Raw genomic sequence first — 26,499 nt, 5'->3', positions numbered from 1 at the left:
AGGTTGCACCAGCATGACATGACTCATTGTTGCTATGCTCGGACTCCTGCACGTTTGCACAAGGCTACCTGTATGCTAAATATTTACTCTCCTCGCCACTGCGGCTGAGAAGGATTTCGCGCATCCGCAACAGCTATTCGTGCGACTAAATAGCGCTTAAAGCTATTCAAAACAATGTAGGCTTTGTTTGCCAAAAGTAAACAGTACAGTAAACGGTGAACATTTTTGTGCAGTAATTGATTTATACAGAAATAAAAAACACATCGAATGGTAATTTAACTCACAGCTGCAAACAAGCCTTATGAGTTGAATTCACGCTGGTACGTAACTTAAAGGCACCGCATGGTTATGGTCACAAATGACAAAATAGTTAACTAAAATAAACGCGGTGTCTATGATTCACTGGTGGTTTTAGTTTGCCCCAGACATTGAGCCTAATTACTGGCACCGGTGCTTCAGCCTCCCGGAGCTTTCCCTATTTTCTCCTAATTTTCTCTCACTGTAGTTCTTCGCACGTCGTCATTGCAGGAAGTGCGAAGGATCAAGCAAGGCCTTTCTCTGGAATTCTCCCGTCAAGTCTACGGAGGTATGTGGAACAGGGTTTTGCATCGTGAAAGAAGTTGGTGGTGTAAAATGCGTCAGGGCTTGGTTATATGTGGGCATGATCTGCTTTTATGTGTACGGGTGGTTGGTACTGGCCCTTGCATTGTTGCCCAGCCGATTTTGCATTGAAGTTAGGTGGCCGTTGTATACTCTTCACCGTTTTAAATGGCTTAAAATGACCTTAAATCGCTCATTGGGCGAAAAAGCCGCCTTCGTGCACTCGTAGCAAAGAAACATCTTCTAAGCCCACTTGACTATAGCCAACGGAGCAAAATGAACAAAAGTAATGTACCGAATTGAAACGAAAATGAGGCAAATTTCGGTCTACATGGGACTCGAACCGTGGGTCTTTTGAATACAAGTTTGCCACTGCAGCTCCATGCCTTAAAAGGAGACCTAGGGACCTAGTGAATGCTTTGTGGCATTCTACTTAGAAACATGTGCTAGACATATGTAATGAGCTATATATGAGTAATAGTACTGACACGAATTTTTTTCTTTTTGGTTTTTAGGCTGTAAACAATACCTCTTAGCCCATTAATAATGAAAATCGAGCTAGCATAGGTACAATCCATTTCTTTCACACAGTTTCGGCTATAGGCCGCTGGCAGCACAGATTGCAGTTCTGGGCCATGGCGAACGGTATTACGTCACACTGTTCGGGCAGCAAAACTGCAAGTTATGACGTCAATCTCAAACCCGTGACGTCAGTCACGTCTTCTGTATCGTCTGCGGTGGTCCCAGGAGGCCTGCACTGGCTCGCCTGAGCTTGCGGCACTTGCGGCGTCAACCGACCCGTGGGAAATTTGAAAAGTAATTTGCTAATTCGTGTAATAGTCGTTATTTACTGGGTTTAATTTTTAACTGGGACACATTTGAGATCATTTCTGTTCATGATGTTGCCTTCGACTGGTTTTTGAAAACATTGCGTTAATTCTTTGCCACTTTGCCAAAGTTGAGAGACCCGCCTGGCGAAACCCGACCACCACCAACAGCAGCGCAGGAGAGTTTTTCTGGTTCGGAAAGGGCTACCCAAGGTCACCCAGAACCAGCGGGTTCCCAAGGCGCGGAATATCTTTTGTCCCGAAGGTAGCGATTTTGCTGGCGCTGGCAATCTGAGCTAGCTCGGGGCCAGGCCAATTAAAATTGATTTTTGATGTGTTTCCCGACGCGGCTGGCTGCAAAAATTGCTGAAAGGCACCTTTACAAACTACTCAAGCCAATGTCATCGTTTTTTTGGGATTCTAAATTTGGTTTCAGTTCTCCTTTAATCATTCTAATTACGGTATCAGCAATTCGGCGAACAGCAAGGTACGTTCCGCTAAATCTATTCTTTGCTTGCCAATGTCCCCGGTCATGTCCCCGATGGACGCTAGTAGTGTCATCATGCTGCATCCGCAGAAACCTGCAATCGTACGGCGCTACCCCAACCGATGGTGCGCGAGCAGTGGCAACACGAGGGTATGTGCGGGTTTGAATTTAGGCCCAACGCTGCTCTTTCAACTCCACGGTCGTCAACCGGTAGCCGAAGCTTGACGCACAGTTACTTTGACGTTGCTTGGCAAGTCGCAAGGCTCAGTATTCTTGAAGGCTAAAGAGGGCGACTGCCAAAGGCTCTCAGTCACCGGAATGGAGAGAAGAAAAAGACCCTAAGGGAATAAATATGGTGATTATGATAATGAGAGGAGAAGTTCGGTAATTAGAGACTAATGCTTTAGCACTCACTGCGCAATTAGAAGTGCTTAGGTGTGCTAGCTATTTGTTACCTCAAATCACCCCTGTAGCTTTAAGAAAGGTTGCCGGAACATCATGAAAATCTCACAAACCGTTTGCATACCGGGACAACGCTATGATCACCGTTAGTTCTACGCTTATGATATTTTTGTTCATTTTACAATTTAGAGGAAAAATTTCAGCTCCGGTTTGTCTCTTACACCGAGGCACTCTTTTTTTCTGGACACCAAAAAGCGTCAACCGCGAATTCGCGACAAACTCAGGTGGTGCAAAATTGGTTACCTTACATCAATTCATTCGCGAAGCACCTGGCACGTGAGAGGTATTATGTGTTCGGAGCCAGGGCACCGACAAGAGTCAATCGATTTTGCCTCTGGAGTACGTTTGCATTAAATACATGTAATGTGCCCAAACCTGCGTGAGGCGCAAATACTTCATGCGCTTCTTGGGATTAACGTATTACGTCAAAATAGACATTTCATTTCGGATCAGTTACTTGCGGACAACTGGACAGCAATTTTCCCAAAAGCTTGTCCGGCAAGCTGACTGGCAACCCTTCGGTCGACAGTCGTCACAGAGATGTCTCGTCACCTGCGCGCAGGCTTCTGGTACAGCCCTGAAGCGGAATTCACGAGGAAGTGCGTCGACGCGTCGCAGGACTGCGTCACTGGTAGGGTTCGCCTGCGTCTCTACAAGGGCCAAGTCTACATCCGGGGCCGCTGGGCACCCAACTCGCTCTACAACCAGGAACTAGTTAGGTGAGGCTACGTGTGGCAGGCATGTTTACCGCTATGGGTGCGGGTAACAACCCGAGATGGCGCTCGCCCGCCGTGCTTGGCTCAACAAAATTCGCGCGCGGCTGGAGATGCGTGGATTATGATGTTTCTAACCTCATCTAAGCCGCATCTGCGTTAAAGTTCGAATTCCCACAAAGCCCGAAAACCAAAGCTTCCGTTAACTGTACGTTTTTGTGGTGCACTCCCTGAAGGCGCTAGATGAACTCTATGGTGCACGGACAAACAGCGCCACTAGACAGCAGTGTAAGTTTACAGTCCTTCGTGCCGTCTGGATAACGTTGCGCAACTTTCCAGCCCTTTTGGGTAACTCTCTCTTTACTTAATCGGCACAGCGTGAAATGTTTTTAGAAATATCGCATACAAAACAGGCACCTAAGGTTTTCGGGACGTCTTCGAATATCGTGGCGGCGCTTTCACCCCACCTGCCTCGCCAGTGGAGCAGTATAGAATGTATCTTTTTAGGCACCACTATTCTACATTGCGGTATAAAGAAATGAGAAGAAAAAATCCCTGCTTTTGTGATCAATGTGACTAATTTTGCAGCATAAGACGGAAGGTTATCTTCAGACAAAAAATTAGCGCCTCTATTTCTCGTGAGCGTTGGTATATACATTTTTTGGGGGAATGTTTCCTGCCCTAAGTTCTAGCAGAGATTCTTGACGTTGCGAAAATGGGGGGCAATATCGTACCGAAAGTAATTGCCGCAGAAAAGTATGGGCGCCACGCGCTGAAGGACAGTTTCCGTGAGAAGATGGATTAATAAATAGACGCAGATATAGTTAGTTGAACTCCTGACACATTTTATAATAAAACGAGTCGGGGATGCATGCGCTAACAAACATCGTATAGGCAGTCATCGAAGTAATTACACCAGCATAGAAAGGTGTACTTTATGACCGAAAATGGTACAGTGGAACATTTCGCTTTACGGATAACCTTAGTGCATATTCGTCATTAGAAACATAGCTGAGCAGACGCTTTTCAATTGCCTTCACCCGCTTTCTATGTTTCGAAAGTTAATGGCAGTCATGAAATATCTGGAACATAAGAGACCTCCTACAATGCCGTCTAATAGCGCCAGCTCTAGATCACAACTTGTCGAATTTTCGAATAACTGCTACCAGAAGAATAAGAAGCATGCCCATATTTAGAAATATAAGCACGAGGCCAGATACAACTTTAGCACTGCTGCAATACCTGCTTCGAACCGACACTGATTAAATAATGCAATAAATGCGAAGCGTATACATGTGCGTAATCGCGGTACGAGTACTTACACTGAGTGGGTCACTTGTGTCGTTTCAGATAATATGCAGTCTGTGTGGTAACAGTGGGCCTACAGCGCTGATAGGTCCGGAGAATCCATGCGCTCACCAGCCTTCAATTGTCCAACGTGGAACAATTAAGCGTCATTTTCAAACCGCAATTAAATGCATTTTGTAATGTAGCAAAGTAAACAACAAAAACTACATTAATATAACATTTGTAGCAGAAAGGCGCGACGCTTTTTGTTTATGGTCGGTGAATTGCAGCGAGAATTGCTTTGCGCGCATGAGTGCTTACGCTGCGGATTGAACACTCCGATACCCCTGCCACACGGGTGCTTAGAAAAGTTTGAAACCTAAGGACATTCGACTCAAATGCCACCATTGAGCTGCTACACGACGTTTTTCAAAGACATTAGGTTGGAATGCCATTCGAGTTAAAGAAGGATCACCACCGACCTTTTAGTTTCTCAAAGGCCTTTAAAGCGCGAACGTTCTCTGGCGCAGTTTCTGCCTGCCACCATTAGTAAAATAGATTTACGAGTAAAGTTAGATGTGAAAGAGCACGTTTTCAATATTTTTTACTTGTTTGGTTTTGTATTAGTCAGTCTACAACTGTACCCTAACTCTACTCTCGACACCGACGGCGAAAAAAAAAAAAACTACCTACGGAAGCCAAATGGTCCATATTCCATTTAGTAATTAGGACTTGATAAATAAACTCCCCTATTATTATAGTTATAGTCAATTTTACAACTTACAATGGTGTTCTCGTGTTGCCCAGTTTAACTTTGAAATTAATTTTTTTTGTCAAGTTATGAGAACGAAACTGGGCAGCAGTAGCGACACGAAAACGTGGCGAGTGGACGCGGAAGTTTTCAAATGCCTCTGCTAATTGTGCTGATCGGCGAAGCTTCTTCCAGTTTAAATAACATTTGAAATTTGGAAGGCCATTTGTCTCGAATGTCATTTCAAACGACCGTGTAGCGGGGGCTTCGCGCTCGATCGACCAATCCACGCCGCCAAGAATGAAATTACTGCGAATGAGGATGTCGGGGATTAGATTTAGCTCAAAACTTCGGTCTGCGGTGTGTCATTACGCAATGCAAGCAAGCATGACGTTCTGCACGGCGCAGTTCCACAGCGCAGATCACATGTTTTTAGTCCATATTTAGTACGCATGTTGCTGCCATGCTTTGTTGGTCACTCGGTAAGTACATTGTGATGAAGCTGAAACACCGGATCACCTTGAGTGAATGAATGTATTAGAAAGTGTGCTAGTGTCAGCAAAACGGCGTGAAACGAACGCCATTTTCAAATGAAATTAAATTCGTTTTGAACACGTCGAACGCAGCAAGATTTGGAATGGCTAGAAAATGCAGAAACAGGCAGTGGACAATACAAACCCGTCGACCGGATAATCAATGAGCCACTAAGCGCCAGTTCCTTCATTCCCACGTGGGCAAGGCGGCGGGCGATTGCAGCTTGTGGGGTTCTACATTTCACACACTAGTGATTTCCCACCCCGCAGCCATCCGCACTCAGCAAACATGCCTTGCGAGCGCCGACTGCGGACGGGTCCGTTGTTTGCGGAGACAGACAAAGGCAGGAGGTGGAGAGGGCAAAACATCAATGGCAGCATTTATTGCAAAGTGCAAATCAAATACACTGCATACAGACAAATCGTAGGCCATAACGGTAACACTGGGAGCGAGGCATTAAACAACGCTAGAGATCGAGATGGTTCGACTCACCCATGGCATACCGGAGTAGCGGAGCGCTGCGCAGTGCGAGCGCTGTTGCAGTCTCCCAGCTCGCCCTGACGCGTCCCATTGTGGCGCGTTCCCCAGGTCAGGACCAGCGCGCCGAAACGTCCGCGCGCTACCGGATCCCCAAGACTATAGTGCGTCCTCTCGCCATGCGACAACCCACCAGACCTCGCCATTTGGTGGCGCTGGTATCGAGGAAAAACTAGAGTTCCTGTATATAGCTCCCGCAGGGAGCTAAGAGTTGCGCGACCCTTTTCCACGCGCCGCCGTGATTGCGACACTCCGGTTATCCATGCCGCGCAGAGAAGCCCCCACTACGGCTGCGCCGCAGCCACCGACGCGGGCGGCACCGCGTCCAGCCCAGGAATCCAGCGTAGCCGCCGTAAGGCGCCGCCGACCGAAGCGCCCCCACCGCGCGTCGGCCGCCGTCGGAAGCGTGGCGGCGAGGCTCCTTCACTCGCGACGGGCGGCTTTCCCGCAGCAATCCGGATAACAAAGATGGCGGTCGGTCGCGCAACTCTTAGCTCCCTGCGGGAGCTATATACTGGAACTCTAGGAAAAACTGGTTCTCGGGTAAGGCCGAGGGGAAGAGGGTCAACGCCTCCACCAGGGCGACAACAAACCGTCCGGTCGCTGGCGCCCTCCCGTATGGTTCCCGTCGCGTGAGCGAGGCGCGTTTTGCACGCCGGCCGCGATGGGAAGCTAGCCAGAAAGGGGTTCGCGTGAAAGTCGCGATCCCCACATCCCTCCCTCCTAAATTCCTTGCGTACGCCGGTGAGAGCTGACTACAGGACTAGAGGCGACGGAAAGTTCGTTCGTCGATTAAATCGTTAGTCACTGCATCGTGTTGCCTACGCCGGCTTCCACTCGTCCAATGCCACCGCTGGTAGTGTACCAGCAGGCCTGGTCGTCGCCCGCTGATGTCTGCAGGCAGGTAGCTCCGGGAAGAATCGCACCAGCCAACCCAAGTAAGCGTTGCTCAAGTGGCGGCACACCCGTGATGGCCCGTGGCCGCCGAGCGACCAGAGACTGCAGACTCTCTCAGCCAGGCTGGTGGCAGCATGCCGCACCGCACCGCTTCAGCAGGCTCGGCAGCTCGCCCGGAACAGTAGACAGCAGCATAAACACGCTTCGTCATGTGGTCCAAGCCGGGGTGGCTTAGCTGCACAAACAAACTCCCCGCACCTTCAGTGTACGGCAGAAAAATATCTCTCCGATCGCACCGCCTTTGTGGCGCGATCCTAACGACAACTGACGAGTTGTCAGCATTGCCATCGCTCTTTAATGTCAACAAAGCCCAATAAATAGTCCAAACCCTACAATGTATAGGGCAGGAAAAACAGGCTGCAGTAGCCCTTTAATCCCATTCATCACGTGGTTCGATGTCGAATATCACAATTGCCATGGCATCGGCATAACTACCTGCTTGTTAACGTCAACAAAGCACGCCAAAGTGTCCTAACGCTGCAGAGTGCAGGGTAGGGAGAATACCAACTCGATTGCATCAACAACGTTACACAATCTGACGGTTCAGCTGCTAAGTTTGTCAGCAATGCAACCGCTCTGGAAATGTCAACAGAGCTAGAACCTGTTCTAACCCTATACGGTACAGGGCACAAAGAACACACACGGTCGCATCGACCACCCGGCGCGATGCTTAACCACACAAATGCGAACGCAGTATTTGCTCGCATCAGTAACACTTCATTCATACACATGAACGCGGAAACAGTATTTGCTACCAACGACAGCCCTATGTTCACACACATGAACGCCGCTTGCGTCAAAAAATGCTGAAATACGTTTCAACACACTGGCGCTTAGTTTACGTGAACAGAGCTTGGTCTCTCGAGCCGAACAAGAGGGCTCCTGCGACGTTACAATCAGCGGGCGCAAAGTTTGCCTCGCTTAATTCTCCCCGTAAGTGGAAGAGGGATGAGGCCCCCCTTCAGTCCCGTCGCCCGTGTGGCGCGACAACAAAAGCAGCTACGCTGCGGAAAGCAGTTTTTCAAGCAGCGAGAGGTCAAAGCAACATTCTTTCCTGAGGCGGGAAAGATTCCTTTCTCTCGCGCGAGGCGATCAGCAAAAGAGGGGGAGCGCTCCATGCGCCCTCGCATTGTTCCCAAGGTCGTGCCTTCGTCTGGGAGGACCGGCTGCGAAAGCCTTCGGGTCACTCACTTCGGCAAACGACCCGCATCCAACAACACACCAAAATAAAACAGACCAAACGAAAGAAACCCTGAACGTGCCCGTACGTGCAGCCGTGAGGAGACATCTGCTTTGTTAGGGTCCTACTCGCTCGCTGCAACACAAGCAGCTTATGAGCGAACGGCGCCTACCGCATTCAGCGGTATCGGAGCGCCCGTGCCAGGCTGCAATACCAGCTAGCCTTTTGCGGCACACGTGGCCCGACCGCGTATTCCCAAACCATATCCCGTAGGGGCCCAGGCCGACCACACCCCCTAAGCAGGGGCGCAGCCAATGAGGTTAAAAAATTGCAATTTTTTAACCTTCTTGGACGCATCACCGTGACATCTCTGCCTATATGTGCGCGACTTCATGCGAGGTGGATTTTTTCCCCCTCCCCTTGTTTCGGCTGCTTTGCGGGTGGCCGATGGTTTCGCTCAGCGGGCAACTTGTGTTGTACTATTTATATTTTTATTCCTACTATTTCTTGTTTATACATTTGTATAATTTTTGCGTGTGTGTGGCTTACAGTTGAGGCACGAGCTGTGACACAATGCTAGCGAATTAAAAGGCCAGACACTACGGAAATATATATATGTGGCAGCTAAAAATGCGTCGCAGGAAACAGACACAAACTGCTCATCTATACCCATCAGTGGATCTCTAAAATTGACTATTTTTTTGCCGCTATTTGGACTCCGAGATCACTATCGTAAAAATAGTGCGCCAAGGAGATAACTTTTTAACTTATTTTTATCTCTGCTGCGACTACCGTAACTTCAAGCTCACGGGCAACTACCTACTCATTAGTCCCAGCGAAAAGAATATACGTATCTGAGTGAGTGTAACATTGCATTAAATGAGAGGCCATGGGGCCCTGGGGGAGCAAGGATGAGGGGAAAAGGGGAAGGTCACAACTCGCACAATGAACACAGTTGCAGTCTAGGGGTCCTAATCGCAAAATGAACACATTAAAGTCAGTCAGTGGCAGCAAAAGCACAGTTCACACTTAAATGTACAGTTCACACTGTGGGCAATGCGGTTCACACTGAAAACAGTGCACGCTGCCGACAGTTCCCATTGTATACCGAACGGGAAAGTCGGCCAGGCTGCTACACCAATTTGTAGAGTCTGTTTTCAATGGCGTACTCGGTAATTGCTTCTAGTGCGGTGGGATCGTCACGGACCCGACTAACATGTTCCTGTTCAGTCGCAGGGGCGGGACCTAGAGCGGGACCTAAAGCTGATGGCGATTACGGTCGAATAATGGACAGAGCCAAATTAAGTGGTAACGATTTGGTGTGCCTTCCCGATTACAGGGGGGGCATCAGCGCCATTCCGATCCTGCTGGAGCTGTCTATTTATAAATAACGTATCTTATGCAGCAAAATCTCTGTGTGCATGAAGCACAACATGTTAAAAATAACTAGTCGACATTGGCAACAGCGTGAGTGGTAGCACGCATGATTACTGATATCAAACTCGGCCTGGTGGCTTCAGTGAAGAGACTGTGGTTAATAGCCCTGTACAGAAGACATATATTAAACTCCTCGAGTACTTCAGTTGCTGTACAGTCCAATTATTACTTAGCCCTTGGTTGGTATATATTTTCGATATTGTTTCCCTAAATTGTTATGACCAGCAGTGTAAATCATGCAGAATTCATGACCGAGTGTAAAACGTGTACGTTTGAGCTGGTGTCTTTCTTATCAATATATCACCCTTGCAAGAACGATTCACACCTTCCATTGCTGTTAACGAAATGTCAATGTTTTCCTTAGTGGCACTGTTCCTGATAAAGAATAACGCAATGAAGTTAATGTTAACGAAATTCAATGTAATAGTGCTTATGAAAGTGCCAAAATGTAGCAGCTCATGCAGCTGTATTATTTCGCAAGAGTAGGACAGTTTGTAAATGCAGTCATGGGTAATTGGCTGCCTTTCTTGTAATCCTTACCTGCAGCACCGAATCGTGTTTTGAGCTGTGTGTATAGTGAAAGAGCACCCAACTCAATTGTATACCCTTCTGTGTGCTGTAGAACGAGCTTTCTATGAGGGTGTTTGCTTTCCGGACCGTGTATAACTGCCACATGCGCATGAAAGCATCCATCCGCGCGCGCGCACTTCGAGCACCGAGTCGAGCGCTTATTTAGGAACACGATGGGAGGCCAGCGTCAACTTGCAGGTGCGCAAGAAGAGCGCGGAGAGATCAGGGGCTCAGGTACCGAAGGTTAGCTTCTACCACATGTGCGTCAGCTTCCCCAGCTCCGCAGGCCAGCCCCGCCCATGGAGCGAAACCATCGCCCGTGAATTCGCGCACATGTAGGTAGAGACGTCACGGTGCTGCGTCCAAGGAGGTTCAAAAATTGCACTTTTTAATCGCTTTGGCTGCGCCCCTGCTTAGTGGGTGTGGTCGGCCTGGGCCCCTACAGGATATGGTTTGGGAATACGCGGCCCGGCCACACGGCTCCCACAGCCTCGACTCCCGGAGTCGACAAAACGAAAGAAAACTCGGACCCAAATTGCAGCTTCCGTACACACTCACTTCGGGCTGACACAACGGCGCGGGCTCCCGGCCTCACGTGGATGCGAACTCGGAAACCCTTGTTTCCATAAACAACAACGTCCCGACAAAAAGTCGGAGACCACGTGTTAACTGGCAGCGATGTCCTGCCATATACACGATTGCTGCAAACTCGGCGCTTAACAAATTAAAAACGCCGCAGCAATAAATAATTCGCCTCACTCTCAGGAAAGTTGGCCTCTGCTAATAACTCGCTCCAATCAGTTAGGCCTGAAGTCTGTTGCTGTCCTCGGATCGTCCGACGCCAGAACAAAGGATGCTGCCGTGCCTCCTGCTCGTCTCCGCAAACAAGGCCTCACGTTGGGGCGCCAGATGTGGGGTTCTACATTTCACACACTAGTGATTTCCCACCCCGCAGCCATCCGCACTCAGCAAACATGCCTTGCGAGCGCCGACTGCGGACGGGTCCGTTGTTTGCGGAGACAGACAAAGGCAGGAGGTGGAGAGGGCAAAACATCAATGGCAGCATTTATTGCAAAGTGCAAATCAAATACACTGCATACAGACTAATCGTAGGCCATAACGGTAACACTGGGAGCGAGGCATTAAACAACGCTAGAGATCGAGATGGTTCGACTCACCCATGGCATACCGGAGTAGCGGAGCGCTGCGCAGTGCGAGCGCTGTTGCAGTCTCCCAGCTCGCCCTGACGCGTCCCATTGTGGCGCGTTCCCCAGGTCAGGACCAGCGCGCCGAAACGTCCGCGCGCTACCGGATCCCCAAGACTATAGTGCGTCCTCTCGCCATGCGACAACCCACCAGACCTCGCCATTTGGTGGCGCTGGTATCGAGGAAGAACTGGTTCTCGGGTAAGGCCGAGGGGAAAAGGGTCAACGCCTCCACCAGGGCGACAACAAACCGTCCGGTCGCTGGCGCCCTCCCGTATGGTTCCCGTCTCGTGAGCGAGGCGCGTTTTGCACGCCGGCCGCGATGGGAAGCTAGCCAGAAAGGTGTTCGCGTGAAAGTCGCGATCCCCACAAGCTGTACATTTCATAACAGGCTACTGCGTATAACTCAGCATCTCTCCGGATGCCTACCAACTGTGCAACACCAGGCGACAACCTGTATTTGCAAGAGTTTCTGCATGCTTAAAGAAACGACTGCCGTAACCAAGATGCCTCGGTTCCAATCTTGCCGTAAAAAGAAGCAGCAGAGTATGAATGCACTCGGAAAAAGTGTAAACCTTAAAGTCAAAGGTGATTCAAAATATGGATGTACTGCCAACCGCACGGAATCGAATAGTTCAAGTTGGTGCTCGACGAGCCAAGGTAAACCTGCAATTTTCACCATCTGCGGTTATTCAAACTGCACCAAAATCCCGCACACACCGACATTTTCGCCTTTTGCCACCAGCAGGGAATGAGCAGCTGGTAACAGCATGCACCACTTTGTGCTCAGCAGCCAAATACCTCAGGTACTGATTAGCCGGGAAAGGGACGGGTATTATACTGGAGCCGGTGGACGCCAGTAGTTAATATGCTAAGGCAGAACCCATGAGCGGGGTTTGGCTCCAGAAATCCTGCAGAGGTTCACTAATGTTCTTTCGTTGTATAAAAAGTGGGGTCAGTCTGATCGGGTTCTGCTGCACAATAGGGGGAATCAAAACCGCTTTGTCTATCCCATGTCTGCGCTCGATACCAGTGTTTTAAGAGGAGCTATGCACCCCTCACTGCTCAAATTGAAATTGATTTCGCTTGATTCACAAACGCGTCATTTTTCCCTCGTTGGCAGCATGGATGTCCAGGGCGACTACACCCCGTCCGACGCAGGCGGGTTCATCAAGATCCAAGCACTCAGGTAAGCCACGAGAATATGGCCTATAGTGTAAGCTGGCGGGAAGTTTCAACACAGCTTTCACAGGTCGGTCAGACGTGGTGCGGTAGCATTTCGGCTGGCGTACCCGCAAATTTTCCCGCCATTTTTTCGCGGGGCTACCAAGGTTGCCAGACCAGGACTGCCCTCTGTTGATTAGCTCGCATCATCCGTAAAGGCCGCGGATCTGTCAGCCCGCTCTGGGTATACAAACCCCTGCGCGCTCGCGCCGCGGGCTCGGGCTCTAGCCCGGGTTTTTTTTTCGCTTGGCTAAATGCCTTTCGCTAAATGCCTTTTTCGCTAAATGCCTTGGCAGACGATTTGGCTCCCAAAACCGAGAAAAATCGCGTGAAAGCCACATGCATTCATGCTTATGAAGCGTTAATTGTCCTTTTCTCCATTGCAGGGATTTGCTACCCAGTGTATGTATGTAACTTTGCTAGACTTCAGGGTACCCATACACGATTCATAGTACGGGCACACATTTCTTGTGGTCGACCCTCCTATAGTGCTTGCGCTGCCAGTAATTGATTGATTGATGGGGTCATTGACTGCTTGATGAATGCCCCAGATATGGGCCTGTAGCAGGGCGCGCTGCAGCAGCCTAAATTCCCGATTATAAAGCGTTGTCCGACACATTGTTCTGGGTATATTGTTGCTTGATAGTTCAAACTTTGCAAGTTTAACAGCAGCAACTGTTCGGAACATGCCGGAATGTCGGATCTTAGGCCTAACGTCACGCGTTGAGGTCTTGATAACGAAGTTAGACCTTCCCGCTAAACGTTACAGGCCTGACATTCTGTGCTTAGTTTATCTTGTGGTTGCCTTCAAGTTGACGAGATGCCAAGGAACGTTACGCTCACTGACGTCGAACTGCAGATACCGGTTGACGACGAACTTTAAACCTAACGTTGTCGTCGCATACACGTGTCGCCCCCTCCCTCTTCTCAGCATAAACCTTTGCAAAAGCGAGTTATTAATGGCAAATTCCTGGAGCCTTCAGACAGGTCCACGCCGATTTCTTAGACCGACCGCTTACGCACTTGTACGTAAAAAGGACGTCGAAAGGACGTCGCGTATCTGCTCTATTCGTTGCAAATGTCGACGAAAGACGATAGTCGACCGGTGACCCTGGCAAGTAAATGCCTCCCTTCTCTTTCCCGCTCACATCTCATGTTGTTCCTCTCCCGTCTCGTTCCTCACGAGATAACACGCTGAAGGTTTGCTCAAGTCAATTTAAATTTACTGCGTTCCACTGCTCCAAGCCGGGTGCCGCGATGCCATCGCTGCCGTACGGCGGAGACGCGCGGGTATCGAGGCACAATACTACAATGTTTATAGAGCCACGTTGCCCTACTCCACGAGCGTTCCAAGCGGAACGTGGAACCTATCTAGTGGACCCTTTCGTTGCTGTTGCCATTTGATTTTTTAAATGCCGCCAGGTAGCGCAGGCAACAGCAGGTGACAGTTTTCTGCAGTTTATGTAGTATTTAATTTTCTATCACAAAAACAATCATCCGTGAATTTTTTAATAAAGGAACACTGCAAATATCACTCATGTATTGATTTTCTGCCTTATATTTTCGTAATGTCTTGTTCTTGTTCAACCATGTTGACAAGTATGAACATTAACACCTCACTTATACGGTTAGATTTGGCTGTTGGTATATAAGAATATTGCGCAGTTTGTTTCACGTTGGCCGGATGGCTGAATTGAGTCACAGACAGGCATACACAAAGACCAAAATTTCTGCGTTTAAGTAGCCCAAGAAAGACTATCGTCTTAAAATAAACTAAAAAAAACTGAAATCTGAAACATGCCTATAACTGTCTGCCCGTCGGAGGGGCCGCTTCTAATCAGGGCTACGCATATGATACGGCTTTGGGAAGGTCTCCCACGTACTGCGGTTTGGCAATTCTCAGCGTCGTAATTAGACTCATGCATTTTGGATGTGCTAAAAAATGTGATCGCTGCCTTACTCCTCTACAGCTCGCGGACAGTAAGCGCAGAGAAGAGTCCTCATGCAGCGGGTGTTATTCTTTAAGCCTGTTTTTATTTTCGTTTTTTTTTTTCACGCAACTCCTCGCAATCTTCGTTGTTTATCTTCCTCTCGAAGCGAGACGAGTTTGTGTGGTGCGACGACGCTGTTGAACACATAGCCGGTTTCTTGGGGCACTTTCGGCGCAGGTCATAGAGGCTTGGTCGCCGACAGCTTTCACTGTGAAGTGAACCGCAGAAAAGTTTTGCAATACAAACTGTCCGTCGTGAAGATTCTGCACTGCACGTATGGTTGATAATTTTAAGAAAATGAAAGATCAAGTCTGAAATGACGTTGGTATGTGTAACGTGTCAAGCTTTCTTCGTACAGATACAGTGCAAAACTTAGCGGGCCTCTTTTTTTTTTGTCGTTGATCTAGTGGTGACTCCAGACAAGGAGCTCTATCTTGAGATTTTTCTTGTTCTTTTCGCTGAATCTTAGATTAATGTTTTTTTCTCTCTCCCAGGCTGAGAGAATGGCACCGAGTCAACAACGGACAACACAGCCACAAGGAGGATCTTCATGCCGGATTTAACCAATAAATCCCAAGGATACAATGAAGCAAGCACGTGAATTAAAATCCCGATGACTGCCCCCTCCGTTTGTGACATTTTGTTTTTCTCCGAACGTATTCAACCAGGTTTGCTGATTGTGGCCTCCATTTGAATTTCAACTCCCCTTCCAGGAGTGAGCATTTACATTTACCTCACTCACGGGATTTCTTACAAAATGGGGACTTCGCTACACCTCATTCCACACAGGATTTGCTTTGTAAAGGACGCATTTGAAAAATTCAGCTTGTTTAATGGAGGTACGCCGTTCTGTTTACTTAAAAAAACATGGAGAGCGACGCTCCTGATATTTTGTTTCGTGTGAAGTCCAACAAAGACGCACTTATACAGAAATAGCGTCAATGAAGGACTGTGTGCGATTTACTATATATGGATTCTTTTTACTGGCGCTCTGTTCACGAAAAAAATCGACCTTGTTATTTGTGAAGTACTGAACAAGGATTTGATATCATATAATCATAAAACGATACTAAATATTCTTTATAAGGAGAGTAACCTTATTCGAAGCATTCCTGACAAAACAGGCTGTAGCCGGTTTTAAAGCAAGCGCTTTTGCCTAGTTTAGTTTTGCGCTGTGCAAGCAGGATGGAGGACGTTCACGATTGGAACAGCGCTATTCAAACATCTGAGTTTTTAGTATAGTGATGTTTCAAAAGGTTTCGATGCCATCAATGTTTTTGGTGATCGTGCAAATTCTTGCCCCTATATATATATATATATATATATATATATATATATATATATATATATATATATATATATATATATATATATATATATATATATATATATATATATATATATATATATATATATATATATATATATATATATATATACAGTAAAAGCTTGTTAATTCGGATTTCTAAGGACCGGAAAAAATGTCCGAATTAACCGAATGACCGTATTATCGAATGGTCGAAATAAACACAATAAATGCAAGTTTTTTTTCTACATACCTTTATTTTACGAAGTAATCGCGTATGCTTGTCTGCTTTCGAGCAGAAATTCGCGCGGACACAATTTTTCTGAGCCCTTCGATGCTGCACTCCAACGGGAACAAAGCCACAAAATGGCACCGATGGCACCGCCAAACCTACACGCGAAGAAAAGACGTTCAACCAGTCTCAAGTCAAGCCAAGTCGATAATTGATGTCCATGGCGATGCTGCGTTTGAGCTTCACTTTTGTCCCGAATTGTTCTTTTTTCGTTTTTGAGCCTCGCCAGCGGCCTGAAAGTCGCCGAATTATCCGATTTGCGGTCAAATCTGTCCGAAATAACGAGCGCCCTGTCTCATAGAGTGATGCGTATTTTACAGGGACCAGATGACGTGTCCGAATTAACCAATTTTCCGAATTAACGAGAGTCGAATTAATGCGCTTTTACTGTATATGTATATATATATATATATATATATATATATATATATATATATATATATATATATATATATATATATATATATGTAAGACAGAAATAAGTGTTGGCAGTCAAGAAAACCTCGGAAAGCAAAGGGGAGGATGTGGTAGGTCATTGAAACAGATATAGAATTTGGAACGAAAGAAATAAAGTGGAGAAAAAAATTGCCCCCACCTCCCCGCAGGGAATCGTGAGGAAGTGCGAATGCATTTCTTGCGCCGAGAGTACACGGCGTAGTAATTCTGACATCGCCTTGAGAGGCGCCCAGCCAGCGAACGGTCTAAACTGGAGCAGAGCGAGCAGGAGACTGTAGCGAGAGAGCGCGCGCGAGCCGACCCACGGAGGTCTGGCGGTTTATCGCTGCATATATAGGGGGGTACGCCGCGCCGAGCCAGGTGGCTGAGAGAGGAGGCGAGCGCAAGGGGAGAGGGACAGCGGCGCACGGCAGCTGCAGCCGAGCGAGGGGAGATGAGGTGCGGGTGCGTGACGTCACGGCGCGGGGAGGGAGAGTGACACACAGCGGCGCACGGCAGCTGCCGGGGAGAGGAGGTGGAGTATGTGACGTCACGGCGCGGGGAAGGGAGAGGGACGCGCGCGGCCCACGCCGTCGCGCCGCGAGGAGCGGTGAGGGGCGTGTCGTCACGTGGTGAGTGACGTCACTGCGCCGTTGCTACCGACGCTCCTCTCCGCTCCACGCCGTTGCTAGGGGATAGGAGGACTGCGGACGGACGGCGCCGCCGGCGGTGGAAGGTTTGGGGTCGCTTATAAAGTGCATTGCACTTAAAAAATGCCCGCCAGGTGGGATTCGAACCCATGACCTCCAGAATACCGGTCTGGTGCGATAACCACAACGCTACCGGCGGGTGATTTTCCCCTCCACTTTCTGGGGTATTTATGTTTAAGTATTTTTGTTAGAGTCCGAAAGTGGAGTCCGAGTGCCAGCGCCACTCGGACTCCACTTTCGGACTCCACTCGGACTCCTCGGACTCCACTTTTTCTCCACTTTCTTTCTTTCCAAATTCTTAATCTGTTTCAATGACCTACCACATTCTCCCCTTTGCTTTCCGAGGTTTTCTTGACTGCCAATACTTATTTCTGTCGTATTTTCAACGAGCCCCTCATTTCCCATTTTGATTCGCTACATACATAGCGAGGGCCTCTGTTCTGGCAGTCTTGGTGCCATAGGAAGCTTAAGAGGGTTCAACGCTGGTCGACCACTCTTGACATGTCGTAGACACTCGAGTCACGACCCGGGGGTTAAAAAGAAGGTCCCCTTCACCCCGTGTAGTCCGAGTGGCGCTGGCTACCCCCCCCAAGCACCGGAAACAAAAATACTTAAACATAAATACCCCAGAAAGTTGAGGGGAAAATCGCCCCGCCGGTATCGTAGTGGTTATCGCACCAGACCGGTATTCTGGAGGTCGTGGGTTCGGATCCCACCTGGCGGGCATTTTTTCTCCACTTTCTTTCTTTCTTTCTTTCCAAATTCTTTATGTGTTTCAATGTCCTACCACATCCTCCCCTTTGGCGCTACTGAGCACGAGGTCGCGGGTTCGATTCCCGGCCGCGGCGGCAGCTTTTCTGATGGAGGCGAAAAGCAAAAACGCCCGTGTGTACGAGATTTCGGCGCACGATAAAGATCCCCAGGTGGTCGAAATTAATCCGGAGCCCTCCACTACGGCGCGCCTCATCGCCTGCGTTGCGTCGGCGCGTTAATCAATCCTCCCCTTTGCTTTCCGAGGTTTTCTTGACTGCCAACACTTATTGCTGTCTTATTGTCAACGAGCCCCTCATTTCCCATTCTGATTCGCTATATATATATATATATATATATATATATATATATATATATATATAGGGTTTGGAAATGAGGGGCTCGTTAGGAAATACAGAAAGAAATGCCGGCAGTCTATAACGCCAAAGAAGGCATAGGGGAAGGTTAGACTATTTTTGTTACCGTTAGTGACGTTACATTATTATTAACTTTTTTTTTATTAAGTACGTGAGAAAGAAAGAAAGAAAAACACGCGCCCAGAGTGCGGACCGAACCCACGCCTTTCGATTAGATCTCGAATGCCTTACCAACTCGGCTATCTGGGCGACTGTGTTCTGCTTCACTTTCTGGGGTATTTATATTTACACTGTATCTGACGCTTGAGGGTGGTAGCCAGCGCCACTTCAGACTACACGGGGAGAAGGGGACCTTCTTTTTCAACCCCCGGGGCGTGACGCGAACGTCTACAGCCTGTCATGAGCGGTCAACTGGCGGGAAACCCTCTTATGCTACCTTGGCATCAAGGCTGCCAGAACCGAGGCCCTCGCTAAGCTTTCGCGCGATAATAGCGTTTGGAAATGAGGGGCTCGTTAGGAAATACAGAAAGAAATGCCGGCAGTCTATAACGCCAAAGAAGGCATAGGGGAAGGTTAGACTATTTTTTTTACCGTTAGTGACGTTACATTATTATTAACTTTTTTTTTATTAATTACGTGAGAAAGAAAGAAAGAAAAACACGCGCCCAGAGTGGGGACCGAACCCACGCCTTTCGATTAGATCTCGAATGCCTTACCAACTCGGCTATCTGGGCGACTGTGTTCTGCTTCACTTTCTGGGGTATTTATATTTACACTGTATCTGACGCTTGAGGGTGGTAGCCAGCGCCACTTCAGACTACACGGGGAGAAGGGGCGTGACGCGAACGTCTACAGCTACATATATATATATATATATATATATATATATATATATATATATATATATATATATATATATATATATATATATATATATATATATATATATATATATATATATATATATGTATTCGTTAAAAAAAGGGTTGCCAGTAGCGCTTCGTCTTGTGTTCCTTGCTTAGTCTTCGTGTTTGAATAGCGCTGTTCCAATGATGATAAGCAGGAGCTGCGTCGCTGTGCTGTAATGTCTGCCAACCTTACGTCCCTGGACAACAAGGTATGATTGAAGATGCAGGTCAATGCGAGTAGGGTTGGGTGCAGCCAGTATAACGTGTGGTGTATGTTGTGGTACCCGAGCAGGGTACTGGGTTGATGTCAGAAGCGGTGCGGATGAGATGCATGTTCGAGGGGTGAAGACCAACAGTCGCCTTGTGTGTGTATGATGCAGTGTGGAGATATATGCACACGAAAAATGAGCGGTAGGTGTGTGAATTGAAAGGCGGCTGGGCAACTTCCAACATTAGAGGTTGCTGGTCAAGTTCCCGATAAATAGCAACTCGAACGATCGTATGTGCGCGTTCATTGCTAGTCAAACATTCGCGCCAAGGAGTCCCAAGAATGTAGAAGGTGTGCTCACTGTCATCAAACGCGTCTGTGATGTGGCGGGCTGTACGGGGGTGCTCATCGTTGATTATCTGCAGGTAGCGTGCAAGCCTGTGACGGTGGTAGTAAGTGTATTCGGATGCTCTTTGTAAGTGGCTGCCGCGTTCATAACTCTGGAAATCGAACACGTTTTCAGGTCATCGATGGCGCGTGCGATTTGGTTCGGGAGCGACGAGTTTGTAGATTAGAACTTAGGCTGTGCCTGTCCACCTGGTACGTGTGTTGTGCAATGCGCGTGTTGTGCAATGTTGTGCAATTCTGGTTAGGACGTTGGTCCTGAGACTGGGCCGTTCAGCGGGCCTGTCGGAGTCCATCTTACGCAGGAGGTGTATGGGGATCCATGCTCTGTGCTCGAGAGGAGGCATCTATCCCCCGAAAGTACACGTAAACATAGAAGTACCAGCACGTCCTGCCGTTGGTACTGCGCGCACTATGCTTGTCATAGCTTCACAGCAGTCTGGCGCCTTGGGGGGTCTAACACGACACTGGCCTATTATTATTTATTATTTATTATACCTTCAGGGCCAAAGGCATTACAGAAGGGAGTGGTACAAAAGAAAGCGTAAGAAAATGAAGTAGCATGGTTACAACAACGTGGTGTGCATAAACACAGTTAAAGGCAAAAAAGGAAAGACAAAGCACATTAATATAATCGCAATAATGTAATTAGATGAACAGAGATGAACACCAGATATTTCTTGCGTATGCAATACTAGGCCTTCAGGGAACAGTTGGCTATCAGTGATAGCCGCAATTTCAGCTGGAAGGTGGTTCCATTCCCGGGATGAGCGTGGCAAGAATGACTGAGTGACAGATTTTGTGCCATAATAATTATTGCCCACTTTGTGCCAGTGATCAATGCGATAGGAAATGTACAGTGGTTGGGGTAAGAGTTCATGGCGCAGGGTGGAATGATGGTATATATAGTGCAGCATGGTTAACCGAAAAAAAGTTTCCTGCGTGACGATAAAGAGGGAAGGGAAAGGCTGCTTTTCATCGAAGATATGCTGGCAGTACGGTTATAGTTTGATAGGATAGAGTGAACGGAATTATTTTGAACAAGCTCGAGAGAGGCAATTAGATTTTCATTGCTTGTATCCCATACCGATGCTGCGTATTCTAACCTAACGCTTATTAATGATTTGTTAAGCGATCATTTTAGTGACGATTGGGCTTTTGAAAAATTACGCTGTAAATACTCTAACATGATCTTAGCGTTGCTGATGATATGTTCAATAAGGGTTGACCATCTGAGGTTAGTTCTAATGTGAACACCAAGGTATATATATATATATGATGTAACTGGTTCTAAAACTATGTTGTTTGGAGAGTAAGTTGACTGATGTCTAGGGTTGCGTGAGACGTGCATAACTTTACATTTGTTAATGTTTCATTCTTTTAGCCAACTTTGGCACCTGTTAGAAACAGTGGTTAGATCACACTGAAGGATTATAATGTCATTACTACTTTTAACCTTACGAAAAATCACACAATCGTCTGCAAATAAATGAATATTAGAGCATACATTGGAGGGAAGGTCATTAATATAAATAAGAAATAGGAGGGGTCCAACGACAGATCCTTGTGGTAGCTCAGAGCGCACTTCGCTGAAAGAAGAGTTACAGCCATTAGCAATGAACAAATTGAGTGTGTGTGTGTGTGTGTGTGGGGGGGGGGGGGTCAGAAAAGCTTCAATCCATTGTCACACGTTTTTATGAAGGTTGGTTATTTAGCTTGTGAAGTAGGAGTTGATGACAGACCTTATCGAATGATTAGGAGAAATATAAATAAATGCAGTCAGCTTGAGATGAGTTGTCTATGATAGTATGCAATTTTTTAGTGAAGGATATGAGCTGTGTTTCGCAGGAGTACGTCTTACGAAACCCGTGTTGCACTGGAGTGAGAAATGAGTTTTATTGAAGGAAGTTTACAAGGTTTGTGTATATGATATGGTCTAGACGTTTGCCGCAGGTGCTAGTGAGGGAAATGGGGCGATAGTCAGTAGGAGAACATCTGTTACCGGATTTATAGAGAGGAACCACCTTCCCGATTTTCCATTCGAGAAGTAGCGTGGGTTGATCGAGGGATTGCTGAAATAATTTTGTCAAGTGATTGAGCTTAGCGCAGATGTATTCTTCAAACATTTAGTGTCAACATCGTCATAGCCCGATGAAGAATGAAAATTCAAATTGTTAATTAATAGGAGCGCCAATACCAGGAGTGTCCACGGTCACTGGAGGCATTCGGGCACAATTGGAGTAACGTAGGTGTGGCAAAGAGATGTTGCATTTATGCGAAAAATTGTTTGCAAATGTTTCATTAAGAATACCACCACATTCACGTTTAGAAACAGAATCACCAGGCATGTCTACGAGAGAGATAGAATCACTAGACGTCGGGTTAATAGTGCACCACAATTGTTTCACATTTGATTTTAGCATGGATGGTAATATATTAGACACGAAATTTTCTTTAGCATTTGTGAGAGCTGTCACTATAGCTGTCAGAAGGTGCTTTGTAGGCAGCCCATTTTGCGTTGGTCTGAGTAAGTTTAGCAGAACGATACAGGCGTTTCTTGCAGTTTGATAGGCGTTTGATGCGTGGGTTGTACCATGGGCATTGTGCATGAGTGGTAATGAAATGCGACGGGATGTGCTTATTAGGTAGTTGGCGAACTCCTGAAGAAAACATGTCCCAGTTAGTCTGAACAGTTCGCTCAGCAAAATCTACCAAAAAACGTCAAGGAATACCGCACAATCGTTATTTATGGCTTCGAAAGGTTTTCTGTAATTCCGGATTATTTTTCTTTTCTTGCTACTTGTGTGGGATGGTGCATTGATACAAAATGCGAGTAATGAATGATCACTTATATCAGGTAAGCATGTAATGTCGGACGCAAGGTCTGGGGTATTCGTTAAGAATATATCAAGGGCGTTGGCTGCGTGCGATGTTACCTTCGTGGGTAGTGTAACCAATTTGGGTAAGTGGTAAAGTCGATAACAGTTGCAATAATTCGCTAGGTTCGCTTAAGAATGGTGACAAGAGGGGGAGGGGCATGCCACCTTATGCTTGGCAAATTAAAGTCGCCAAAAAGAAACAAAGAAGAGGAAGGAAACCGGGTAATAATAATGTTAAGAACATGAAATTCATTAACAAAAGCTGGTGATGAGGAAGGAGGACGATAGCATACACCAACAATGTACAGGGGGGATTAAAAGAAATACGAACAACGGGGCACCCAGCCTCCAGCGCATGCCGCACCGTCTGGCTGCACTGTCTGTAAACTGCGCGCATGCGTAGTCCTTTCAGAGCGTTTGAGAGTGTAGCTTACGGTTAGGGGTAAAGCTTGATAAAGAATCCACGCCGGTCATTTATGTTAAGGCGTCTTCTTATGCTCCGTCGCCACTGAGCGTCATATTATCTAGTACATTGGGGAACCAAGCGCGCAGCAGGCTGATTGCAGCTAGCGTGATGCCCTATACAACGATCATCCTGCTCAGTGGCGACACAGCGTGAAAAGGCGCCTCAAAAGAAACAACTGGCGTCACTTCTTGATCAAGCATTTCCCATAAATGTAGGCCACACTCTCAAACGCTTTCAAAGAAGTGCGCATGCGTGCAGTTTACTGACTTGGCAGCCAGACGGTGTGGCATGCGTCGGAGGCTGTGTGCTCCGTTGTTCGCATTTCTTTTAGTCCCCCCTGTACTTTTGATGGCCTACTGTCAGTGAGCAAAATATTATTTTTAGATTGCTGCGAACATAAACTGGGGAAGAAGGAATGTCTTTTGAAATTGCATACAAAACGCCGCCTCGTCTTTCAGTGTGGTCGCAGCGATAAACTGGAAAGCGGGAGGAATGCAGACAAAGTTCGGCATCAGCATATGCACAATTAGACAGGTTTCAGTTAAAGCCAGTATGTGGGCTAAACATGTATCTATTGCGGAAGATAGAGAGTTATGCTTGTTAAAGGAGCCATGAAGAGAAAACACAACTTCGTTTAATTTGAAAGAACTAGGATTCAGTATCTCACTCAGCTCCATTGCAGCCATGAAAGATGTTTTTTAACGAAAAAAAATCAGGAAGTATTTAAAAACTTTCAAATTTTGCGCCACAGTGACGTGTTATGAGGAAGAATGACGTCATACGGGCCAACAATAAAACATAATTTTCAGTGCGTGAACTGCACGTTAGCATTCAAGTGATGCAGTCAAACGGAACTAGAGGCCCCATTACAGACGTCCAGTCATGTGTCGTCGCGACAGGTCAGTTAGGCGGCCGCCAATCGCACAAACAAGGTTCCGTGACGTCATAGAAAAGTTGCGGGAAATTGGCTAGGGGGTCGCGACTGCTTTACACGTTTTCTTTCATATCTCCGTTATTTGTTCGAAGATTGCGATGATATTGGTATCATTGTTATCGGGACTAAGCAGTCTTTCTAATAAACCCAACTTGTACTTTGTCTTCATGGCTCCTTTAAGGATGTTTCTTAAATTTGTAAAAAGAGCAGATACATGAGGAAAAATCTGCTGGCCACTGCCCCTCTCGTTTTCCTACGGCGAAGCACTCGAACCAGGATTAGAAGAATGTCTGGCACGTGTAGCTTGCGGCCGTGTTTCTTGAACAGTATCGGTAACAGCGCCATACGTGTAATATTTGTTACCAATTGACATTTTTACTTGTGAAGTTTGAAAAGTTTGAATTCTATTAGCTTCTTCCGCGCTGAACGGGTGCTGGCTGATAAGTCTTCGGTTACCGAGATATCGCTTTCTCTGAGAAGATTGCGCTTGGAAAATATTTTTTTTAGTCTTATAATTGGTGAACTTGGCTATCACTGGGCGACACTTGCTAGGGGAGTAGCTACCCTGGCGGTGCGCTCGTTCAATGTCACCGGACAGAAGGGTATAATCCGAAGTGTTCAGTGTGCTGATTAATGTGGAGTCAGTTTGTTGCCATTATTATTTGAAAACAGGGATCCCATAGAAAATTAGGTTGTTGCAGCAGGACCGGTCTTCGAGTTCATCAAGGCGGGACTGTACAAAAATATTCCGAGAAGATAATTAATCTCTTGACTTTTGGGCTTCTGAGAAGCCCCTGTTGCGTACGGGAAGGCCGACCCGAGCCGAGCTCCATCGCCTCCGACATACGTGTGGTAGCGTGGTGTGAAGCGAGCGGCCAGCCGCTGTTGCAGCCGCGAAGAAGCCCAGAAGCCGTAGGCTAACGTAACTGTTTACTTCATAGCGAGAGATGAGCTGAAGCCAAAGAACAATGCCCCGACGGGTGAGGTTACAGACTCGAGCAGAGTGACAGCATTGATTCACTGCTCAAACAGGAATGAGTTATAGCGCTTGAGGGGCTCGTATTTATACCCAAAAGCGCCAAGGGTCAAAACAGCGTTCCCTCTAGATTGTGCACACGCCACGAACGTCACAGACACACACAACGCTCTTTGCAGAGTTCGTGAGCAGTCGGTAGTAGCGGCGCACGCTGAGTCCGAGAGAGGGAAGAGAGGAGGTCTCTCCAGCGGACGCGGGGCTTCTGTGTCCTTGGGGCAGGTCTGGGCCTGTTGCGTCGGCACGCCATCGAATGTTGATCGCGCCGATAGATAGGCGCCAGATATCCTAGGCTTGTCGAGACGTGCAAGCGTGAGTCACCTACACGGGGGGGGGGGGGGCTTGCTTGAAAGGCGCACGTAGTGGAGGCTTCACCGCACAGCCGAGGAGTGTTGAAACAAAGACCAACGGCCGGGGGTCCGAGATCCCGATGGATAAGGGTCTTTTTTATAAGGGTGATATTTCAATGCCTTGGGTTTATTGCACTCCATGGATTTCCCTGGGACCTGATTGACTGAACGAACGTGATCAGTTGTTGAATGGCCTTTCCTAACACAGCCTCTTATCTTGGTTGTTGGAATTCTAGGGTCTCGCTTATACGGTTAAATATTATCTTGGTAAACAACCAGTATACAGGACAGCCTACGCTTATAATTATAAAGATCTTCGACATCAACCGACTTGCGACTCAGAACTATGTTGGCGTTTTTCCAGGCTAGGAGTACCTTTGAAGTCCGTAGGTATTCTGAGAACAATTTCGCCCGCTTTCTAGTAAAATGTCTCTTCCATCCCTATGGTAATCCATGGAAATTCCCTTGTATCCTGCTGCCTGCCCTCTCTTCATCCCTTTACACGTCTTATCCACCTCGTCTTTGCTACTATTAAAACCTTGCGAACCAAGTCAGCCCTTTGAGTACATCCTCTTGGCCTAACGTTGCTAGCGTGCAACTCCGCATGAAACCTTTCCGCTACTTTTATTATCTAATTTATAAAATCTAATTATCTAATTATCTAATTATTATCTAATTTATGTT

At 47.2% G+C, this 26,499-nt stretch overlaps 1 protein-coding gene and 1 non-coding gene across 2 annotated transcripts in view; one reads left to right on the top strand and one right to left on the bottom strand.

Moving 5' to 3' along the window:
- The window catches only part of LOC144164713 (argininosuccinate synthase-like), a 51,773-nt gene extending 36,375 nt beyond the window's left edge, over positions 1-15,398 (top strand). Inside the window, exons 11-14 of the mRNA XM_077695018.1 lie at positions 529-586; positions 2,939-3,095; positions 12,671-12,736; positions 15,257-15,398. Coding sequence (XP_077551144.1) covers positions 529-586; positions 2,939-3,095; positions 12,671-12,736; positions 15,257-15,332 — 357 coding nt within the window. The 3' untranslated portion in view covers positions 15,333-15,398. The remainder of the gene's footprint in view (positions 1-528; positions 587-2,938; positions 3,096-12,670; positions 12,737-15,256) is intronic.
- A 3,896-nt stretch (positions 15,399-19,294) lies between these two features.
- Positions 19,295-19,366, bottom strand: Trnar-ucu (transfer RNA arginine (anticodon UCU)). Its single transcript has one exon. It is a non-coding gene; the product is annotated as a tRNA-Arg (tRNA).
- Positions 19,367-26,499: the final 7,133 nt, after the last annotated feature.

This window comes from Haemaphysalis longicornis, unplaced genomic scaffold, assembly GCF_048455015.1.
Source record: "Haemaphysalis longicornis isolate Haplotype H1 unplaced genomic scaffold, Haemaphysalis longicornis Haplotype H1 scaffold_135, whole genome shotgun sequence".
NCBI lineage: Eukaryota > Metazoa > Arthropoda > Arachnida > Ixodida > Ixodidae > Haemaphysalis > Haemaphysalis longicornis.
This window is presented reverse-complemented; position numbering and strand designations above follow the sequence as displayed.